General features: G+C 35.5%; 1 protein-coding gene across 2 annotated transcripts in view; it reads left to right on the top strand.

Moving 5' to 3' along the window:
- Positions 1-17492, top strand: part of LOC139147088 (transmembrane protein 64-like) — a 30648-nt gene extending 13156 nt beyond the window's left edge. Inside the window, exons 2-4 of one of the 2 annotated variants that reach the window (XR_011555633.1) lie at positions 8514-8669; positions 10608-11815; positions 11875-17492. Coding sequence is in view for 1 of the 2 variants with exons in the window: in XM_070717949.1 (XP_070574050.1) it covers positions 8514-8669; positions 10608-10901 (450 nt within the window). In the remaining variant the exon portion in view is untranslated. Of the gene's footprint in view, positions 1-8513; positions 8670-10607 lie in introns of both variants that reach the window. The other variant, XM_070717949.1, reaches the window with a different exon arrangement.
- Positions 17493-18601: the final 1109 nt, after the last annotated feature.

Below are 18601 nucleotides of genomic sequence, written 5' to 3' on the forward strand. Positions count from 1 at the left end.
CAGGAGCAGGTCGGCTGGGGGTATTGCTGCTGAAGTATGCCCGTTGGTCCGGCTCTAGGCGGTGGGCGCCATGGCGTTGCGTTGTGACCAGCTGGCTGGGCGAGTTGACTGTAGGGCGCGGCCATATTGCTCGTGTTGTTGTTATGAGGTGCGCCGCTAGCGGTGGAGTTATCCCGGATGTGCGCAGCGCCACCGCTGGTGGTCAAGGCTGGTGGGGTAGCTGTGATGGTGGGTTGGTATTCATTAACGTGATTAGCGGGATGATACTTGGGTGGCCTTGGGTAGGTAGCGAGCTGGACGGAGGCGGCGAGCGTCGCCGGCCCAGCGACGACGACTGAGGCAGGTGATAGTGCACCAACGGCTGTATCAGTTGGCTGGACTTGCAAGTTGGACGTCGGGATGGGCGACGTTGCTGTGGAGTTGCTGGTATCTGGCTGCGGGTAGTTCAGTCGGTTATGGGGACACGGACGACTTTAAAACTGAAATTTTTTGCCAAAATCTTGATGGCACCTGTTGAAAGTGTTGGTACAAAGTCCAAATCTGAAAAAATAATTTGGCTATTTAGCATGATCACAATTTGGCAGCCTCTAGAAAATCAAAGTTTCCAAATTCTTTCCCTGAGAATATTGTAATGAGGAATGAGACAATATGACCAAAAATCGGATCAAATATTGTTAAAATGGATCAAAGATGACTAACTGTACAATAATGAGTCTGGTGAAAGGTGCATTGATAGTTTCAAAATTATTTCTGTGAGAATATTGTATGGGTTGATAAGTCCCAGTGAAAGAAAATGGAAGATTGTCCTCACGCTGACCTTTGTGTTTACAGTATCATGGATACAAGCCATTGTTTCTGGTCAGAGACAGGTGCGTACCGGTGAAAAAGCACGTTGTTCAAGTACGGCTCTATTGCGAACTTTACTTCCTGCTTTGGAAAAACCGTGGGCGCTAATTTGCGCTGCATAGCTGAGCTTTTTTAGAGCACAAAACAAGTAGAAAAATATCTAAGGTACAATTTGCCCGCATGGCCATTCCTTCCCTCCTGGAAAATGATGCCAAAAGTCATAGCCGTTTCAAAGTAAAAATTTCGTCAGCAGTTTCTCGGAAGAAAAAGGACCTTTTTGGAAAATTTTTGTACTCATCTTGACTTCTAGTCTTCACAACATTCACTGTGAAATGCAAGTGTTTCCGTTCACGCGATCTCTCATAGTGACCGTTCGCGTGCGAGTAGACGACTTCCAAGATGGCGTCCCCTCTGACATTTGTTGACAAATGTGTTCATAAACTTCAAGATTTTCACGTCATTACCTTGTTCATAGACATAAATGTGCACAACTGTTGCATACTTAAGGTGAATTTGTACAATTTACACTACCTGGGTCCCCCTTTATGCCTTCGATTTCGAGCATTCACTCTCAGAAAACTTGTGTCAGCCCATTGTAGGGAATAGGAGGGCCTCTTCGTCGGTCACCCTACTCGAGTAGTCAATGGCGCTTGGCATGCCGGTTTCTATCAGTTTGGCGATGTGGTCTGATATACTTGGGTCGGCTGCCGCTGCGGCTGTTGTCGGCATGTCGACGGCAGGGTTGGTTGGTGTGGTTTCCGTCGGTACTGGCTGGAGTAGGAATGTGTCGAGGTGCGCTGGGCGTCTCTTTGTCCTCGTCGATGTACGGGGGCCGCCCGGGCGTAGGCGCGGCCCTTGGATTTCTTCGATTTTGGCATGGCGAATTTTGCGATGTGAACTTGAGCGTGGCAGAGATTGAAATGGACGAAAAATAGCTTTGAACACACTGATGTGCGCATGGATAATGACGTGGAAAGGGTGATGTAATTTGTTGAGATAACGGTAATCGAGGCGGTTGGTAGATTAGTTTACATCTCAAATGCATCTAGAAGTGTAGGTAGGTGACGCATGGTGACCCATACATGTCAAGGTCTAAACCCTTCCCCCGTGTCGCTCCAGACGTTAACAATGATTATAGCAAGCCATAATCACCCAATATGGTAAATAGTCAGTGTCTATCAGGTTTTTGATGCACTTTGTCTAGTATCTGAGTATAAATACAGAATCCAGGCATTGATTCATTATTGATTTAGCCAGTGAGCTTATGTTTTCTGTTTGTATGTACACGTCAATGTCACCATGGCTCTAGTCTTAGTAGGTTGTATTTGCAGACATTGCTTCATGAAATTCTAGAGTTTAAGTTTTGAAATCAAGCGTTTTATATGACTGTCCAAGTGGACAACCAAACCTGAGAGAGTAATTCTGATAGAATATATGGCAGTCCACTTTTACCCTTGCTGTGTGGCCACCAGTACATGTGTATAAGATGTATGTGACAGGATTAGCAGAGTACTGGTATCATTACATGTAATTGTGATTCATGTGACAAGCAAACCAATGATAGCTCAGACTCTAAAACATCTCTCACGTAGTTCAACTTTTGTCCAATCATCTGAACAACACCATGACTGAGAGCATAAATATTGGTAGAGTGAATGGCAGTAATATACAATTCAATAAACACTACTCTGCCCTCCTCCCTCTGATTTGTATCATAACATATCCGTATAAACTCTTCAAAACACGGGATAATCTATTGCAGACAAGTTGATATTATCCATGGATTTCCTGAATTCTTCACAATGTAACCGTCTTCAAGTAGTAATCCCCACTGTATCTGTATATTTAATTGTCACTTTATATTGCATAAAAAGCCAGATGCCTTTCACACTGAATAAAGGATGATAGTGATGAAAATCTTCAATTTTCTTTTCATTTTTGCCGAACGCACCACATAAATCAATTAAAGACAAGACATGATCATATTTATCCTTGTTTGTTATCATTCTGATTGGCCGCAATAGATAGAATACATGTATGATGTACAGCAGAATGTTTTTTCATCTTTTTTTGCAACTTGGAAGTGATGATTCAAATCAGAGAGAGAGCACAAGATGGGCAAAGGACAAAGGAGACAATGATATTTACAATCTGATCACTTCTCAATAGTTTCTAAATATAGTTCATGTAGGCATAAGGATCGACCTTTGACCCAACTATTGTCGTAATTCATAAGTACCCGGACACACAGGCAAGTCAATGAAAATGCAAGCAATGTGGTTACTTTAGGCATAGAGCCAATGTGAAGTGTCTGATGACAAAATATTTTGATGATTTCACTTATGACGATGAATAGTGCAATACAAGCAAGTTCTTGCACTAATTTTGTGACATATATGAAAAACATGTACATTAGATTGTCATGAGCAAATACATAAATACATATTCATACAATGTGTATGCATGAGTGAGTTAAATATGTAAATCTATGTAAATGTACATATGTGATTTGGTTTTCCAATGATGATTATTTAAATGAATTGTAAAATGATTGCTGGGAGGATGTGAAAACATGAGGTCATAGACAATGTGCCCTCTAAGCCAATATGATGCGCCATGACGCAAAAAAAATTCTCTGTGACGCAAGAAAATTTTTGAGTTGAATAGGAAATAATACATGGTGACTCAAGAAAAATTAGCAAATTTTCAAATTGAGTCAAAAGTTTTCTGTAATCCTGTTAGTTAGAGGGCACTCTGGTCATAGAGTGGGCCTAAAATGGAGCCATGGGGGACACTACCGGTTGCTTTAATTACTTTAGTGGGAGAAAGAATTACATTTATACCCTTTTTCTGCCAAGTCCATATTTCACCACCAGGTCAAGATGATTACAAATATGAAACACAACGTATTCCATATGATTTATTTTAACATAATACTGTACATTTGAAGGCTGTTGAAAACATAATAATGTAAACTTGAATTTTTTTGGACAATAGATGCTATAACATACCAAGCCAAGCGGGTGGAAAATACGTCATGTTTTGGCTCAATACCGCTTTTTACTGACTTGGCTGATGGGGAAGTAATACAGTTATTACTGCCTGGCAGGAAAAGGGTTATACAGGCTATCTGAACATAGTTACTTATACAGGAATGAAACCATTAAAGTCTGGTATCCCTCAAGTTTGCATGTTGGTAAAACCATTTCTATTCCGTTAAATATGTCTTGACCTCCATCAATATACCGGTAATACAACTTCAAGCTGTAATGGCGATTGTGTAATTTCACTTGGTCATAGTCACAGGCTTTCGACTCAATACAGAAGAACCAACAGCCGTCACTGGCAGTTCACCTGCATTGAGTCGAAAGCCTGTGGTCATAGTAGTAGTAATTGTTTATTATTGTGACTTCCAACTCTATGAGTTGCCTAACCCAATGGTCTTATAAGTCACCATTCAATTAACTTCATACAGTACAAATAGTTGAAGGTGTCAAAGAAGCATTAAAATGTACAAACGAGTGAGTGTGAGCACAAGATGAAAGTATAGGGCATTCCATGTACAAAACTTTTTTTGTTTATGAAATACTTTTTCAATAAAATTTGCAAACTGCCTATCTGGTTCAGAAATAAATATCCAATTTGTACAGCATATGGGAAAGACTGGAATAATCTCCCAATAACTGTTTGTTGTATTGAGAACATCACTTTTTAAAAGGCTTCTTCAGTTTTTATTCATCACGATGGCAATTGGTTAGATACCTTTTGCATGCAGTCTGTGATTTCCATCTTTGATATTTCTTTTCTGTTTGTCTGTTTTATATTTTTTTAAGTTTCTCATTTCTGGCGTATTTGTTGATTTTTTATGTCTGTAATTTGTGTTTTTGTAATTTTCAGTGGTTTTTATTTGTTTTATATGTTGGTTTCTTGTCTCCTTAAAATAAACTGATAACTTACGGTGTGACAATGCAAAGGAAAACTGTGAATACAAAAGTCAAATAGACAAGTGGTGATGCAAAGAATGTTAACATGAAAAGACTGAAATTATTTGATATTAACATATACATGTACAGATAGGCTTTGTCATTGGTATTACACATGTATCTCAGAGAAGAATACATTTGAACACTGATTGGAAAAGTCAAGCAAACTGCCTGTTTTAAATTAGATTTGAATATTTTTTCATAAATTTGATGGCAGAGGTGTTTGTCAGAGGTTTATATTTTCTAAAAGGTACAACAAGCGTGATATCATGAACAAATAAAAAAATGGAAATATTTCAAGTGTTGACAAAGGTCAAAGAATGATGAAATCATACTTCTTACTGGTGGAAAGGTCAAACTCATCTTTCATATCCTAGGGTTAAAGGTATACTATCACCTGTTCCAATTTTGCCACAGTTACCGTGGAAAGAGAAAATCTAACCAATCACAGATTTTAAGTGGGTGGCTGCTTTTTAAAAATAGAACCCTCACATGGGCATTTTGAATACCAAGGAATGCCCCTTTGACCATATATGGGCATATTTAGATTACAGGAAACTGTAACCTTTAAAATCATGTGAATTAAATCTACCCATCTGTAACATTGGTTTTTTTCACAAGTTATATTTAGCTTATGTCATCCAAATATTTACAGTTGATAGTTCAGGGCACTAACTGATACACTTAGCCATCATCGCAATTCCGCAAGGTTAAATTTGACATTTTTTCTTCAAAAGACAAAAGCCTAAATATTTAGAGAACAGTTTAGAGTAAAAAGATGTAGCAGTGCTACACTGAGACAGTGTGTAGGACCAAATAACTATAGCAGTGCTACACTGAGACAGTGTATTACACCAAATAACTGTTGCAGTGCTACACTGAGACAATGTGTAGGACCAAATAGTTTTAGCAGTGCTACACTGAGACAGCTGTGTGTGACCAAATAACTGTAGCAGTGCTACACTGAGACAGTGTATTACACCAAATAACTGTCGCAGTGCTACACTGAGACACTGTGTAGGACCAAATAACTGTAGCAGTGCTACACTGAGACAGTGTATTACACCAAATAACTGTTGCAGTGCTACACTGAGACACTGTGTTGGACCAAATAACTACCGTTTAGCAGTGCTACACTGAGACAGTGTGTAGGACCAAATAACTGTAGCAGTGCTACACTGAGACAGTGTATTACACCAAATAACTGTTGCAGTGCTACACTGAGACAATGTGTAGGACCAAATAGTTTTAGCAGTGCAACACTGAGACACTGTGTAGGACCAAATAACTGTAGCACTCCTACACTGTGACAGTGTAGTACCAAATAGCTGTAGCAGTGCTGTACTGAGACAGCTGTGTGTGACCAAATAACTGTAGCAGTGCTACACTGAGACAGTGTATGGAACCAAATAACTGTACCGATGCTACACCGAGACAGTGTGTAGGACCAAATAGCTGTAGCAGCGCTATGCTGAGACAGTGTGTAGGACCAAATAGTTTAAGCAGTGCTGCATTTAGACGGTGTGTAGGTCCAAATAATTGTAGCAGTGCTACACTGAGACACTGTGTAGGAGCTAGGACCTTGCAGTTCAAGTCTATGCAGACTTATCAGATGACAATGAATTTCATGGATTGTCAAATAACAGGTGTGCACATAAATTAATTAGCCACTTAAAGTATTTACATGTTCCATACACTGTAAGCTTTAGTTACAAGACAAATCTTCAAGTTGATATTGTTTAACCGACACTGGCTTAAGGTCTGTACCAGTTTCCAATGGTATAGTGTAATACAATTAATTATTATTGCTTACTGTATATACTTTATTATGTGAGAATGTGTACCCTCTGTGATAGTTCATTTGGTACAAAGGTATCCGCAACGCAAAAGAATTTCGGTGTTGAGTGCGATAAGAGTCACAAAGGTAAAATCCGCTGCGTTTTTTAGCTACTATAGACTATAGTCTATAGAAGCTATTGGGATGGGTATCCGTCCGGCGTCCGTCGTCAGTCTGTATGTATGTATGTATGTATGTATGTATGTATGTATGTATGTATGTATGTCCGTTTGTGAGGCGTCCGTCCACTCAAATATCTTGAGAACCGCAGTACTTACTGATTTGATATTTGTTGTGTAGATGAAAAATACGATTTTGAGAAACTATTTTTTTTAATTTTTTGATATTGTTGAAAATAGGCAAATTAATGCCAAAAAAGGTGTTTTTGGTAAAAAATCTTCTTCTTCATAACCGCTGGTCAGACAGCTTTGTTATTTGGTATACAGGTCCCTAGGGGTAACCCAACTTAGACTTGTTCAAATTGTGATGAAATATGCAAATCTGTATTTTTAAGGAATTTTTTTGTCATTTTTGGTCAAAATTTGACTTACATTGTATGTAATTCTTGTACTGTATAAACCCTATCAATTCACCCAGAAAAAAATAATTAATATGATTTTAAATAATTGAATTAATTAGGAAATCATCAAAGCCAAAATAATTTTAGTGTAGAATTATCAGAAAGTTCAACTTTTTTTGACAGTTCATAGTGAAATGCTTACCATCTTGGAGGATTAAAACATGTAAAGGCAACTTTCCTGAATCCCAACTTTGACATATTCTGAACCGTCATTTATTGTGCCCTGTATGTTATCTAAAAGAAATTGCTCAAATAGTCAATAGAGATAGAGATAGAGATAGAGATAGAGAAAGTTCTAATTTCCATTTATGGTTGACTTGGTAAGGATAAAATAAAATTACTTTTTGAGGAAAAAAATAGAGTGGTCAATTAAAAGAGTGGTCAAAGTGATAGGGTTTTTATGGTAAAGCTGGGCTGTATAAAGATTCCTCATGTGCTATTTATAGCAATTATGCAATCTGTGTAAACAGTGCAATGAAAGTGTAACATGATTCCTTATAATGCTTTTGATGACCTTGAACTTCTTAAGTTTCAAACCTTTGTCTCTTCAGTGTGCTTTCTCTGAGTATGTACAGTCTCAACTTATTAAACAGAACTCACAATGTTAATCAAAGATATCCACCTTCTTCATCAATACATGTGTCACAAAAGGTTATTCTCTACATAACTCAACAGAGCTCTGTCAACTGTTGAGTTGCTTGTTCTTTCAAAACCGCTGGTCAGACAGCTTTAATATTTAGTTTACTTGTCCGTAGGATGACCTTAGTGAGATAATTTCATACAGTAAGGAAATACTTAATTTTGTATCCATGTCTATAGTAGCTTCAGGGACTTTGGCCCTATGTTTCTGTTATGCCACAGATAACAAAGAAGCTGGCTTGAGACAAATAATGAGTTCCTTATTGAACAGCGCCCTCTTTAGTTCTTTCTCAGATAATTATTTTATACTTCAGCAGATTCTTTTAGACGTTCAATTGTACTCCAAAATATAACACATTATAGGTTGCTTGAACCTTTGCCATTTTGTACTTTACAAAAGAAAATCAAAATAATTTTAATGACTCATTTTTGGACAAGCCCAAGGTTACATAGTGTTATTCTTGAAAAAGTTATTTGAAATTGAATGCCATCAACAAGAGCACTACTTATTGCAACAAAAAGGAAAACAAACTTTGTCACTCAGCATTTGCATGGTATGATATTCTGCCAGATAATACATCAGACAACACACTCATTTTTCATTTCCATTTTTTTCTGATTTTCTTAGATTACAAGTGTAAAGACAACACGTTACCTTTTAGCATCATCACTGGGTCTTCTTCCAACACAGATATTGAATACATACATGGGCACTACACTAAGGTCTATGGAAGATGTTTTGGATCAACAGTCTTTTAGTGGATATTTTATGTTTATACTACAGGTGAGTTGAGACAGGCGTGTAAGTATAGGATCAATATAGGCGTTAAGATGTCTCACTGTAATATGGAATATAAGAAATTGTTACATTACAATTTTATCACTTTGTATTAATCATAATGAACAGAGACTTAATAATTATTTTGGTGAAATTCTCTTTATTTTAATTTCTTATTCTTGCAGAGACAAATTCCTACCTCGCATTATAATAATGCACCCCCTCCCGACCCATAATAGACTAAAGAAAACTGTATGACATACTGTCTGCTTGAGTCCATTTTGGGCCCGGAGGAGGTACATTATTGCTATTATTTTATAGTTTAGGTAATGTCAGTGTATTTGTAGATATAGAAAACATGGGGCCACAATACTGGATAATTGGATACATTATCAGTAAATAATCTTGGTGATGACATCACAAAATTCACCAGGTTGACAAAGCAGTACAATGTAATTTTTTGTATTACACCTCACATGCATCTCATAGCAAGATACTTGATGCTATCAAATTGCAAGAGCATTGCTATACCCCAAAAGTACAGGATTTTGATGTAAAATGGAAAATTAAAGACCATGTTTAAAAACAAAGGATGCTAATCATGTCAGTATGCAATATTGAATAGCTCTGCATTCACTGGAAAATGCAGACAATACTTGCTGGTCACTTGTGCATGTTCGTCTCATGGCAAAGCAAATCAGAGTTGTTTGTTGGTTTGATATTCTATCAAATGGAATATACATTATTGCTCCATAAAATATTACATGTAGTGTAAAGCATTATATAAGGTTATCCCATGTTATCACCACTTTGTTGGGTTGTATTGCCATGAGAAAGGATTTAGGCAACATTTCATGTTTTGATATTGCCCAAAATCTGATGGGACTATGCCTTTGTATTTTGCTGCTAGTGTGTACAACAGCTAATTGAGGTTATCTAGCATCTGGGTGACTGTACCATATGTCATGTCCATGTGTCCACAAGAGATAAATATTACAACATTTACTGAAATTTAGTAGTTGAAAACGAGTACAGGGTCATTATTGTAAGTTTGAAATCACTTTGATAGCTTTTAACTCATGCCAAAATACAGCTTAATTACTAAAATGCAGCACAAAAGATATATTTCAATCGCTATAGGATATGATTTCAATTTTGAAAAATTATACTCTCAAAATGTAATCTTTACAGTTATTTATTTATTAACTCTATCTGGTTTGTATTGGTCTTTGGCAATGAAATAAAGTGACATTTACTTGATAAAGTCTGTGTACATTTTGACACAATACAAATAAACCATTTGATGGTCAGCACACAGACAAGGGTTCTCCCCTGTGTAGCCTGATTGACAATGAGCTGTTGACAGTATTGTTTGGGTACATTTTACAGCAGAGTGAAGTTACCAATAAATTCCCTGAGTACATGAAGTTTGTGTGTGTATCCCAGATAAAGTCTTTGAAGTCAACTTGAAATGACTTTCCATCAGTCTATGTGAGCTTTGAACATATTTAGAAAATTCTTAACCTACTGTGTACATGCATATTGTTGCAATAGATAGATTTGTCTGTTGCTTATTTAGGCAGTGTTTCAGTATAATAGATGTTGAAATTGCAATTAGCTTCAGTCTGAAATCATTAACATGTTTGTTCAAATTCCCTGTAAAGCTGTTGACAATCACCATTGAATGGGTTTGGGCCAAACCATGGTGGTGAAATAGTTATTGTAAAAACCAAAATAGATCAACTGAATGGAGAAGGAAAATGATACATTTTGGACTTTTCTTCATTTCAAAACAATTTGTCAAAGCAAACACCTATATTCAGTCTATGTGTCATCCATTTATGACCAGCAAAAAAGTACCACAGAGAAAAATTTGTGATTCTTAGGGAGTTTGCCAATCTTCCCAAGTTTTAGAGTAACATCATTTTTCTTTTCTGATTTCAGCTGGTGATTAGTATTGTATTGACATGGTATGTTGTGAAGAAAGCAAGAAGTGAACTTAATAAGACAGTATCAGCTTATGAGCAAGAAATGCAAGAAAGAGAACGCACAGTTTTAGCAGAACCTAGAAACCTAGATGAGTTGGAAAAAATGGACTCACTGAATTTATTAGGCTCTCTTCAATCAATACCGAATGGAAAACATAAAGGAAAAAAGTTTTTTCAAGGACATAGACGATCCCAGTCAGATACTGTGCCACTATTGGCATATGAAAATGAAGAAGATGATGGATTATGACAGCAATCATGATTTCCAAGATTTTTTTGTGGAAAGTAGTATTTTGTAAATTCCTATTCATAATCTTCCTACCTTGATTCAATTTAATAATTTTCATATTTCAAAAGTTACATGATTGTCATGATGTGCTCTCAGAGTGATATTAAGATTTGTAATTTGGAGTCTTTTGTTTTATGAAAAAAAATGAATAGTGACTCTTTGAATTATTTGCAAAGTTTGGATTTGTTTTTAACTAGATCATGAAAAGTGTGCATGAAAGTAGCATATTTTAAAGTTTTAGAATTTTTCATTTCACTGTGTGTTATGTCTCATTGAAGAATGCCAACAATAGGCCTTGCAGTGCTTTAGCTTAACAATGCATGTTTTACATTCAACGTTTCACCTCAAAACTACATTAACTGAAATACAACTCTAATCCCAAACACAGAAGACTAAATCACCAGCTGTAAAGCACAATCACATTTTTTCACCATTCATGTAAGTAGTTACTCAAAGTTACAACTCCACAGTCAATATAATAGCTTAATGACATCACTGTACCCAGTGATATCAAAGTTACCAGCCCACAGTCAATATAATAGCTCAATGACATCACTGTACCCAGTGATATCAAAGTTACCAGCCCACAGTCAATATAATAGCTCAATGACATCACTGTACCCAGTGATATCAAAGTTACCAGCCCACAGTCAATATAATAGCTCAATGACATCACTGTACCCAGTGATATCAAAGTTACCAGCCCACAGTCAATATAATAGCTCAATGACATCACTGTACCCAGTGATATCAAAGTTACCAGCCCACAGTCAATATAATAGCTCAATGACATCACTGTACCCAGTAATATCAAAGTTACCAGCCCACAGTCAATATAATAGCTCAATGACATCACTGTGCCCAGTGATATCAAAGTACCAGCCCACAGTCAATATAATAGCTCAATGACATCACTGTGCCCAGTGATATCAAGTTACCAGCCCACAGTCAATATAATAGCTCAATGACATCACTGTGCCCAGTGATATCAAAGTTACCAGCCCACAGTCAATATAATAGCTCAATGACCATCACTGTGCCCAGTGATATCAAAGTACCAGCCCATACCGGTAGTAATGTGATGTTACAGAATCAAGTGATGTCACAGGGTAATGTGATGTTACATAATCAAGTGATGTCACAGGGTAATGTGATGTAACAAATCCAAGTGACATAATAAGATAATTTTATTGTCATCTAACTTGAAAATCTCAATGAGATACTGGTAGTCACTATGAAAAATTGATATTGTGCAATTTAGAAAACAATGGCTTTGTGCTTTTGTAAATTTGTAATTGTATGAAGAAAAGTTTTACTTCTATTGTATTGTTCCTGTGTTGTTAATATCACTTTTTATGTAATCAATGATGTAGTTATTATGAATACTCATAATGCAATGAAGAAAAATTATGAATAATAAATGTAATTTTAATCTGGTTTGGTAAAGTTGACAGAAAATTGTGACAAAATATGAAAAAATCATGCCAGTGTACAAAATGCAGTCAATGTATTTCCATAGTTTACATGACATTTCATCATACATTGTCATCTTATTCCATGACACGGACACACACACATTGGTAAGTGAGTGATAACTTTACACCATTTTACTTTTTCATACATAGCAAAATGAAAAGGAGAGAAAAATCAGAACAATTCCAAGATGATTCTGGAATAAATTTTGTAGAAACTTTGTAGAAGAGACCATTTTTAACAGCAAAATATTGCAATATATTTATAGAATGTACAACAATGAAGATATCATTAACCTCTGCAATGTCTATCATCCAACATATTTGTCACTACTGTTTTGAAGTCATTTTGTAGTGTACAAATGAGCATTGCAAGTTTTTTCATTTGTCGATATTGCGACAAGTACTGTGAACTACTCTTACATTGTGCAAGGATGAGTTTAAATGAGCAGTGGTATATGCCATGGAGATACAAGTTTGAACCGCTCACATCCAGCTTCCTTTTACATATTTGTCCATCATAGATATTGTATATTTGTATTGTTATAGCATGTTTTCAAGTCAGGTTACCTTCACATTTTCAAAGGACAATAGCATAACTACTCATACGTTCATAATATTTGTTCTGTGAAACAAGTTCATATTCTTCTTTCCTCAAAAATTATGCTGAAATGCAAAGTACAATCCTTGCAAACATAATGCATTGTTTACAAAATGCAGTCTTATTGTCAACAAATGTATGTCAACAAATGAATTCCTTGTCTGTATTAAAATTCAGTTGTTAACAATAACATGGACATTCATTACACACACATATGGATGTTGAGAATTGGGCATTTTGATATTACTTCTGAATCAGTAAACTATTGTGGATTATGAAAATGTACAAACAACAAAAGCAACAGAAATTTACCGTAAGTTTTGGAATAGCTCTGATTTTAAGTATGTTTATTTTCAAAGCTCCTTGTCACTTTTTTTTGTTTTGTGACACAATTACTGAAACCTAAGCTTACTAGTAGGGTTGTTAAGGACGGTAAGCAGGTAAATTTTACAAAGTTATCATTTTAGGGAACAACAAAATTGTTACTAAGATAACCAACACTATTTACCAACATTCATACACCCAAAAGAATTAAATGCAATCAGTTGCTTCATATATAAACAATGTATAGTTGTTGAAAGGGTTATACACCAAGTGATATATCTTGTACCATAAAAGACAAAGTATTTTCCCCAATTTAAATGTCACAATACCAGTCATGATAGCAAAATGCAATCTGGTTTCAGAAGATTTTATTATGCAAAAGATGATACCAATACTTGTAAAAGTCAAAGACAACATCTCTGCATGTGATAAGATATATGACGTGTTGTGAAGTGTCCTTATGTAGAGTTTTAAATACAACTTCATGCTTTAGTTACATAAATAAAGGCCAGTAAGTATTTTACCCATATCAAACAGGTGTCAGATTTCAAGTGTAGTCATTTATATTAATTTTGTGACTTTCACTTTGGCTAAACACTGGCAGTGTCTACTCCATTCATACCTGTGCGACGCATTGATCAATTCAAGTATGCACTGTTTTTATAGTCATTCTGTAAGTTAGACAGCTCTATGAATTGTTCTACAAAAACAATCATACAAGATTATTGCAAAGTCAGTTTAAGCTAATTATCCTGCTAATTTATCCACATGCAGTTCACTATTATTGACTCCAAAACCATTTCCCTGTAATTTGATGTCGTTGTGGATCCAAAAATACCAGTTTCAATGTATTGTCCTGACAGTATGCAATGTGTAAAAATTATCATGAAAGTTTGTCTACCATAAGATATGCACAGCCATCTTTCTGGCAAGGGTAAATATACCTTGCAATCACATAGATTTTTTGGATAATACTGTAATACGGTGAACTCTCTTCAACTTCAGCCGTACAATAATGATCAGTACATAAATGAAATTGTTATCCTTCCTTTTATAGTCTCATTGTTGAAAGGATGGTTCAATCAATATACATGTGAAAGATTTTTACAAAGGGGCAAACTGTGAGGAATTCTTTTTGGCCATTATCAATATCACTGCCATATATGTCAAATGTACCATGCTATTCATATGATCTGTTTATTCTTAATGGTGACGACGACATCAAAATATAGATTGGCACTGCCAACTTCTTGTGCCAGCTTCTTGGTCATGTGCAACAACATCTGCTTTATTTCATATGAAATATGTTTAGAAGAATAACAATAAACATCTAGTGTAATCATAGATATATCTGAGTACAGTTTAATAGCAATTGTCAGTAAATTTCAATTGTACTTAGTGGTTCTGGGACCAGCATGAAGACAGATGCAGGGGTTTAATGTAGGATAGATAATGTAGTCTTGTGTAGACTCTGTATTATGAAATCCATGATTTTTTCCCTGTCCATTGGTCTACTGTACAGCCAATCACTAGTAGAGCATAAAATCATGGTATCCACAGTGCAGGAATCTCTACATCTAGTACTGTTTTCAATAATGCCAAATATTGCACATTTGTGTTATATACCAATGATTATGTCACATGATTATGCAAGTATGATCAGTTTTCAATATTCTTTCATGTTAAATTATTTCCACCTGTTCTTGTTCAAAAGCTGAACCAATTACTGAGTCATGTCATGATCTAATTTAACCCTTTCACCACCATGGTTTAGCCCAAACCCATTGTTATCAATGTTGATTATGGAGCTGTTTACAGGGAATTGGGGTGAACAGGTTCACAAGTTTTACTACTATAAGATTATCATATTTGAATTTGCATTAGCTGGCTGTCTAAACTCAGTTTCACACTGATCAGTGTCAATGTAGCATGATAGCTTCATTAAAATATACGTCAAAAAAGCACGACAATTTCTCATGATTTATTTTTCACTCGCTGATCTTATAAATTCCTTTGACTTTTTTAACATTTATACAATGGTTTTGCAACTTTGGGTTGTGTAGCATTTCAAGAGCAATTGTGAAACCACTCTATGCTTTTACTACAAGCGCAAATTGTAAGCATTTAGTAATGTTTTAAGATATTTCTGCAGAATATTTCATAGAATAATACTTATTTTGTACATAGAATATAACCTATTATCCAAACTGTAGGCTGTAGAAATGCTCAGATCCCAGTCTAGCACCAGGTACTGGGGCAGTGGCATCTGAACAGAAATGGTCAATTTGCATAGTGATGTCTGATTGTAGACAATGATTTTCACAGAAAATCACTGACATCATCTAAACACCAAGTGATTGCTTGTTAATTGAAGTTCCACTAGCTGTAACTTTTGATGTTTTTCATGTGAATTTGTCCTATTGTGAAATTCTACTGCTAGAATCATGACAAATTCTCTATTGTTCAATTCATCATTGGAGAGTCAGCGAGGGTGTAATGTCCAATATTATTGTTGAAAACTAAAGTTTATTCTGAAAATACTCTACACGATTACTATGTTTGGGAGGTTAATACTTTATATTTCAAAATAATTTAAGGAGAAGAATAAAAAAATGTACTTGTTTTATCAAACAAAAACACTGGTAATGAAAATATTATCAAAAGCTATAGCCCATGTCCCTTTGATAAGTAAGATATTTGTACCTAAGTAATTACGAAATAATCGATATGTTTACTTATTGACTTTTTATATCATAAAGATTTGTATAATACATAACTTCCTGTGTTACTTTAGCAGCAATCTAGTTGTGCTGTTATCATAGTAGCAAATTATCATCTCAGCTCAATTTTCAAATCAAATACTTGAAGCTAGACTAAGTTTTTGGAAATTGATAAAGAACTTCTGTACACAACATGGCAACTTAATGTGGAAATTGTACTTGTCAAGCAATCTGTTCTAGTGCCTTACATTATCATTGCAGTAAAATGTAATCAATATGTAAATATCTTTATAATAGTAGATGCATTGCATTTTGATTTGTACATCATAAACTCTTTCCAGGATCTAAGATGGATTGAAAGACTCACTCCAAGGTCCATGGTGACATCATGGATTCATTCCAGGGTCTACAGTGGCATTACAGACTCACTACTGGGTCTGTATTGGCATTATAGACTCTCTTCAGGGTCTGTTGTGACATTATAAATTATTCCAGGGCCTCAAGTGGCATTATAGACTCATTCCAGGGTCTGTATTGGCATTATAGACTCACATCAGGGTCTGTATTGGCATTGTAGACTCACATCAGGGTCTGTATTGGCATTGTAGACTCACATCAGGGTCTGCAATAGTATTATTGTATTGGAAGTTTTTTCAATGGTAGAGGTTGCCCTTTCTAGATTCTCACTTGATACCATTAACCTACAACATGACCTTTTGAGAAATAGTGAGGGCCAAAAGTCAGTAGAGAAAAAAAAATAGCCAAAGCAAAAGTGCTTCATGGGTTTGCATTACATTCTTTTCTGCGCTGTTCAATGGTCAATTTTAGCGACTCTTTTATTGTCCAATTACTTTCCAATCATGTCCATTTCTTTCAGGGAAGATGTTTTGCTTCTTACATTCCAATCAATTATCCTTGATCCTGTAAATACAGAATTCTAAAATGAATAAATGTCATATATGTGTCAATGATTTACATGAGCATTTCATGCATGTAGTTGCTATGAAAATTGTGAAATAGACTCAATTTGAATACAAAATTCTTTCTTAAGCTGTTCACGTTTGAAAATGCTAAAGCTGCATATCATACATGCATTGGTAGTAGAAGTGATTTTAATTTGCAAAAACCTACCTATCTGCATGGCAGAATTGTAGAAACCAGTATGTCAGCATTTTCCTTGCATCTCAGAAGATACAAAGTTGCAACAGTGGCGATGTAATCATGTTCATCATAATTTATTGTGATGTCAAATTTCAAATTAAATATGTGGTACAATTCAAAGTTAATTAATCAAATATAGGTAAATTCATTTGTTAGCTACAACATCCCCACTTGCAAGCCTGTAATTTCATTGAACCCAAAAGTATTAAGAATATTTTGAGTTGTTACACATCCATCAGTCAATAAACATGTGTTGCCACAGGCAATTCAGAAATCTGGTTGTTGTTTGTATTGTTGTTTATGTTTATATTAGTCATTTTATTGTTGTTGTTAACCAATAAAATTCAATAACTATTGTGTCGTTTCAAACGTAATGTAGATGTCCTATTAAAGAAGCACTATAGCACTACAAGGTTACTATCATTATTTGACCCAATGCAACTATCTTGACGTACACACTCTTTCTATAATTTAAGAGAGTGCGTATGTTTGGAGAGAGTTGAATTGGGTTAAAGGATACAGGCGTCAAAACTGCGCACAAAGGTCGTATGGACCCATACAACCAATGTAAACACTATATCCAAGGTACAATGGTGATTGATGAAAGTTAAAACACCTCTGTGATAATCTACATCGTATGATGTTGCCGCTATGATCACAGGGGACACGTGCTTGTTGTTTATTTGTGTCTGTTTGTTTGTTATTTTTAATAAAATAACAGCGAAAAGCTGTTTTGTTAATATTTGTCAATAAAGAGCAGTTTATTTGTTTGTTTATTTATTTATTTGTTTGTCTGTTTGTTGATACGTATTTCCGATGGTTAGGGTTAGGTTAGGGTTAGGCTTAAGTTATGGTTAGGGTTAGGGTTAGACTTATTCACTCCCTTATATATTGAGACTCAATATATAGAGGGAGTGAATAAGCCTAACCCTAACCCTAACTTAAGCCTAAGCCTAACCCTAACCCTAACTCTAACTTAAGCCTAACCCTAACCATCGGAAAAATGTACCAACAAACAAACAAATAAATAAACAAACAAATAAATAAATAAACTGCTCTTTATTGACAAATATTAACAAAACAGCTTTTCGCTGTTATTTTATTAAAAATAAATAAACAAACACAAACAAACAGACACTAATAAACAACAAGCACGTGTCCCCTGTGCTATGATGATCGGGTACATCTAGATATCGTGCACGAAATACCGTGTTTGCAAGTGAACAAGGAACTCGCACAGATGACTTTTTCTCTTTAAATGCCCGTTAAATGATAGTATCCTTGTAGTGTTTGAAACAACAACAACAACATGACTCATATAAACATACACAAAACAAACAAAAACCAGATTACTGGTTTCCCTGTGGTGTTGCAAGTAATACT

Source organism: Ptychodera flava, chromosome 13, assembly GCF_041260155.1.
Source record: "Ptychodera flava strain L36383 chromosome 13, AS_Pfla_20210202, whole genome shotgun sequence".
NCBI classification, from domain to species: Eukaryota; Metazoa; Hemichordata; class Enteropneusta; family Ptychoderidae; genus Ptychodera; species Ptychodera flava.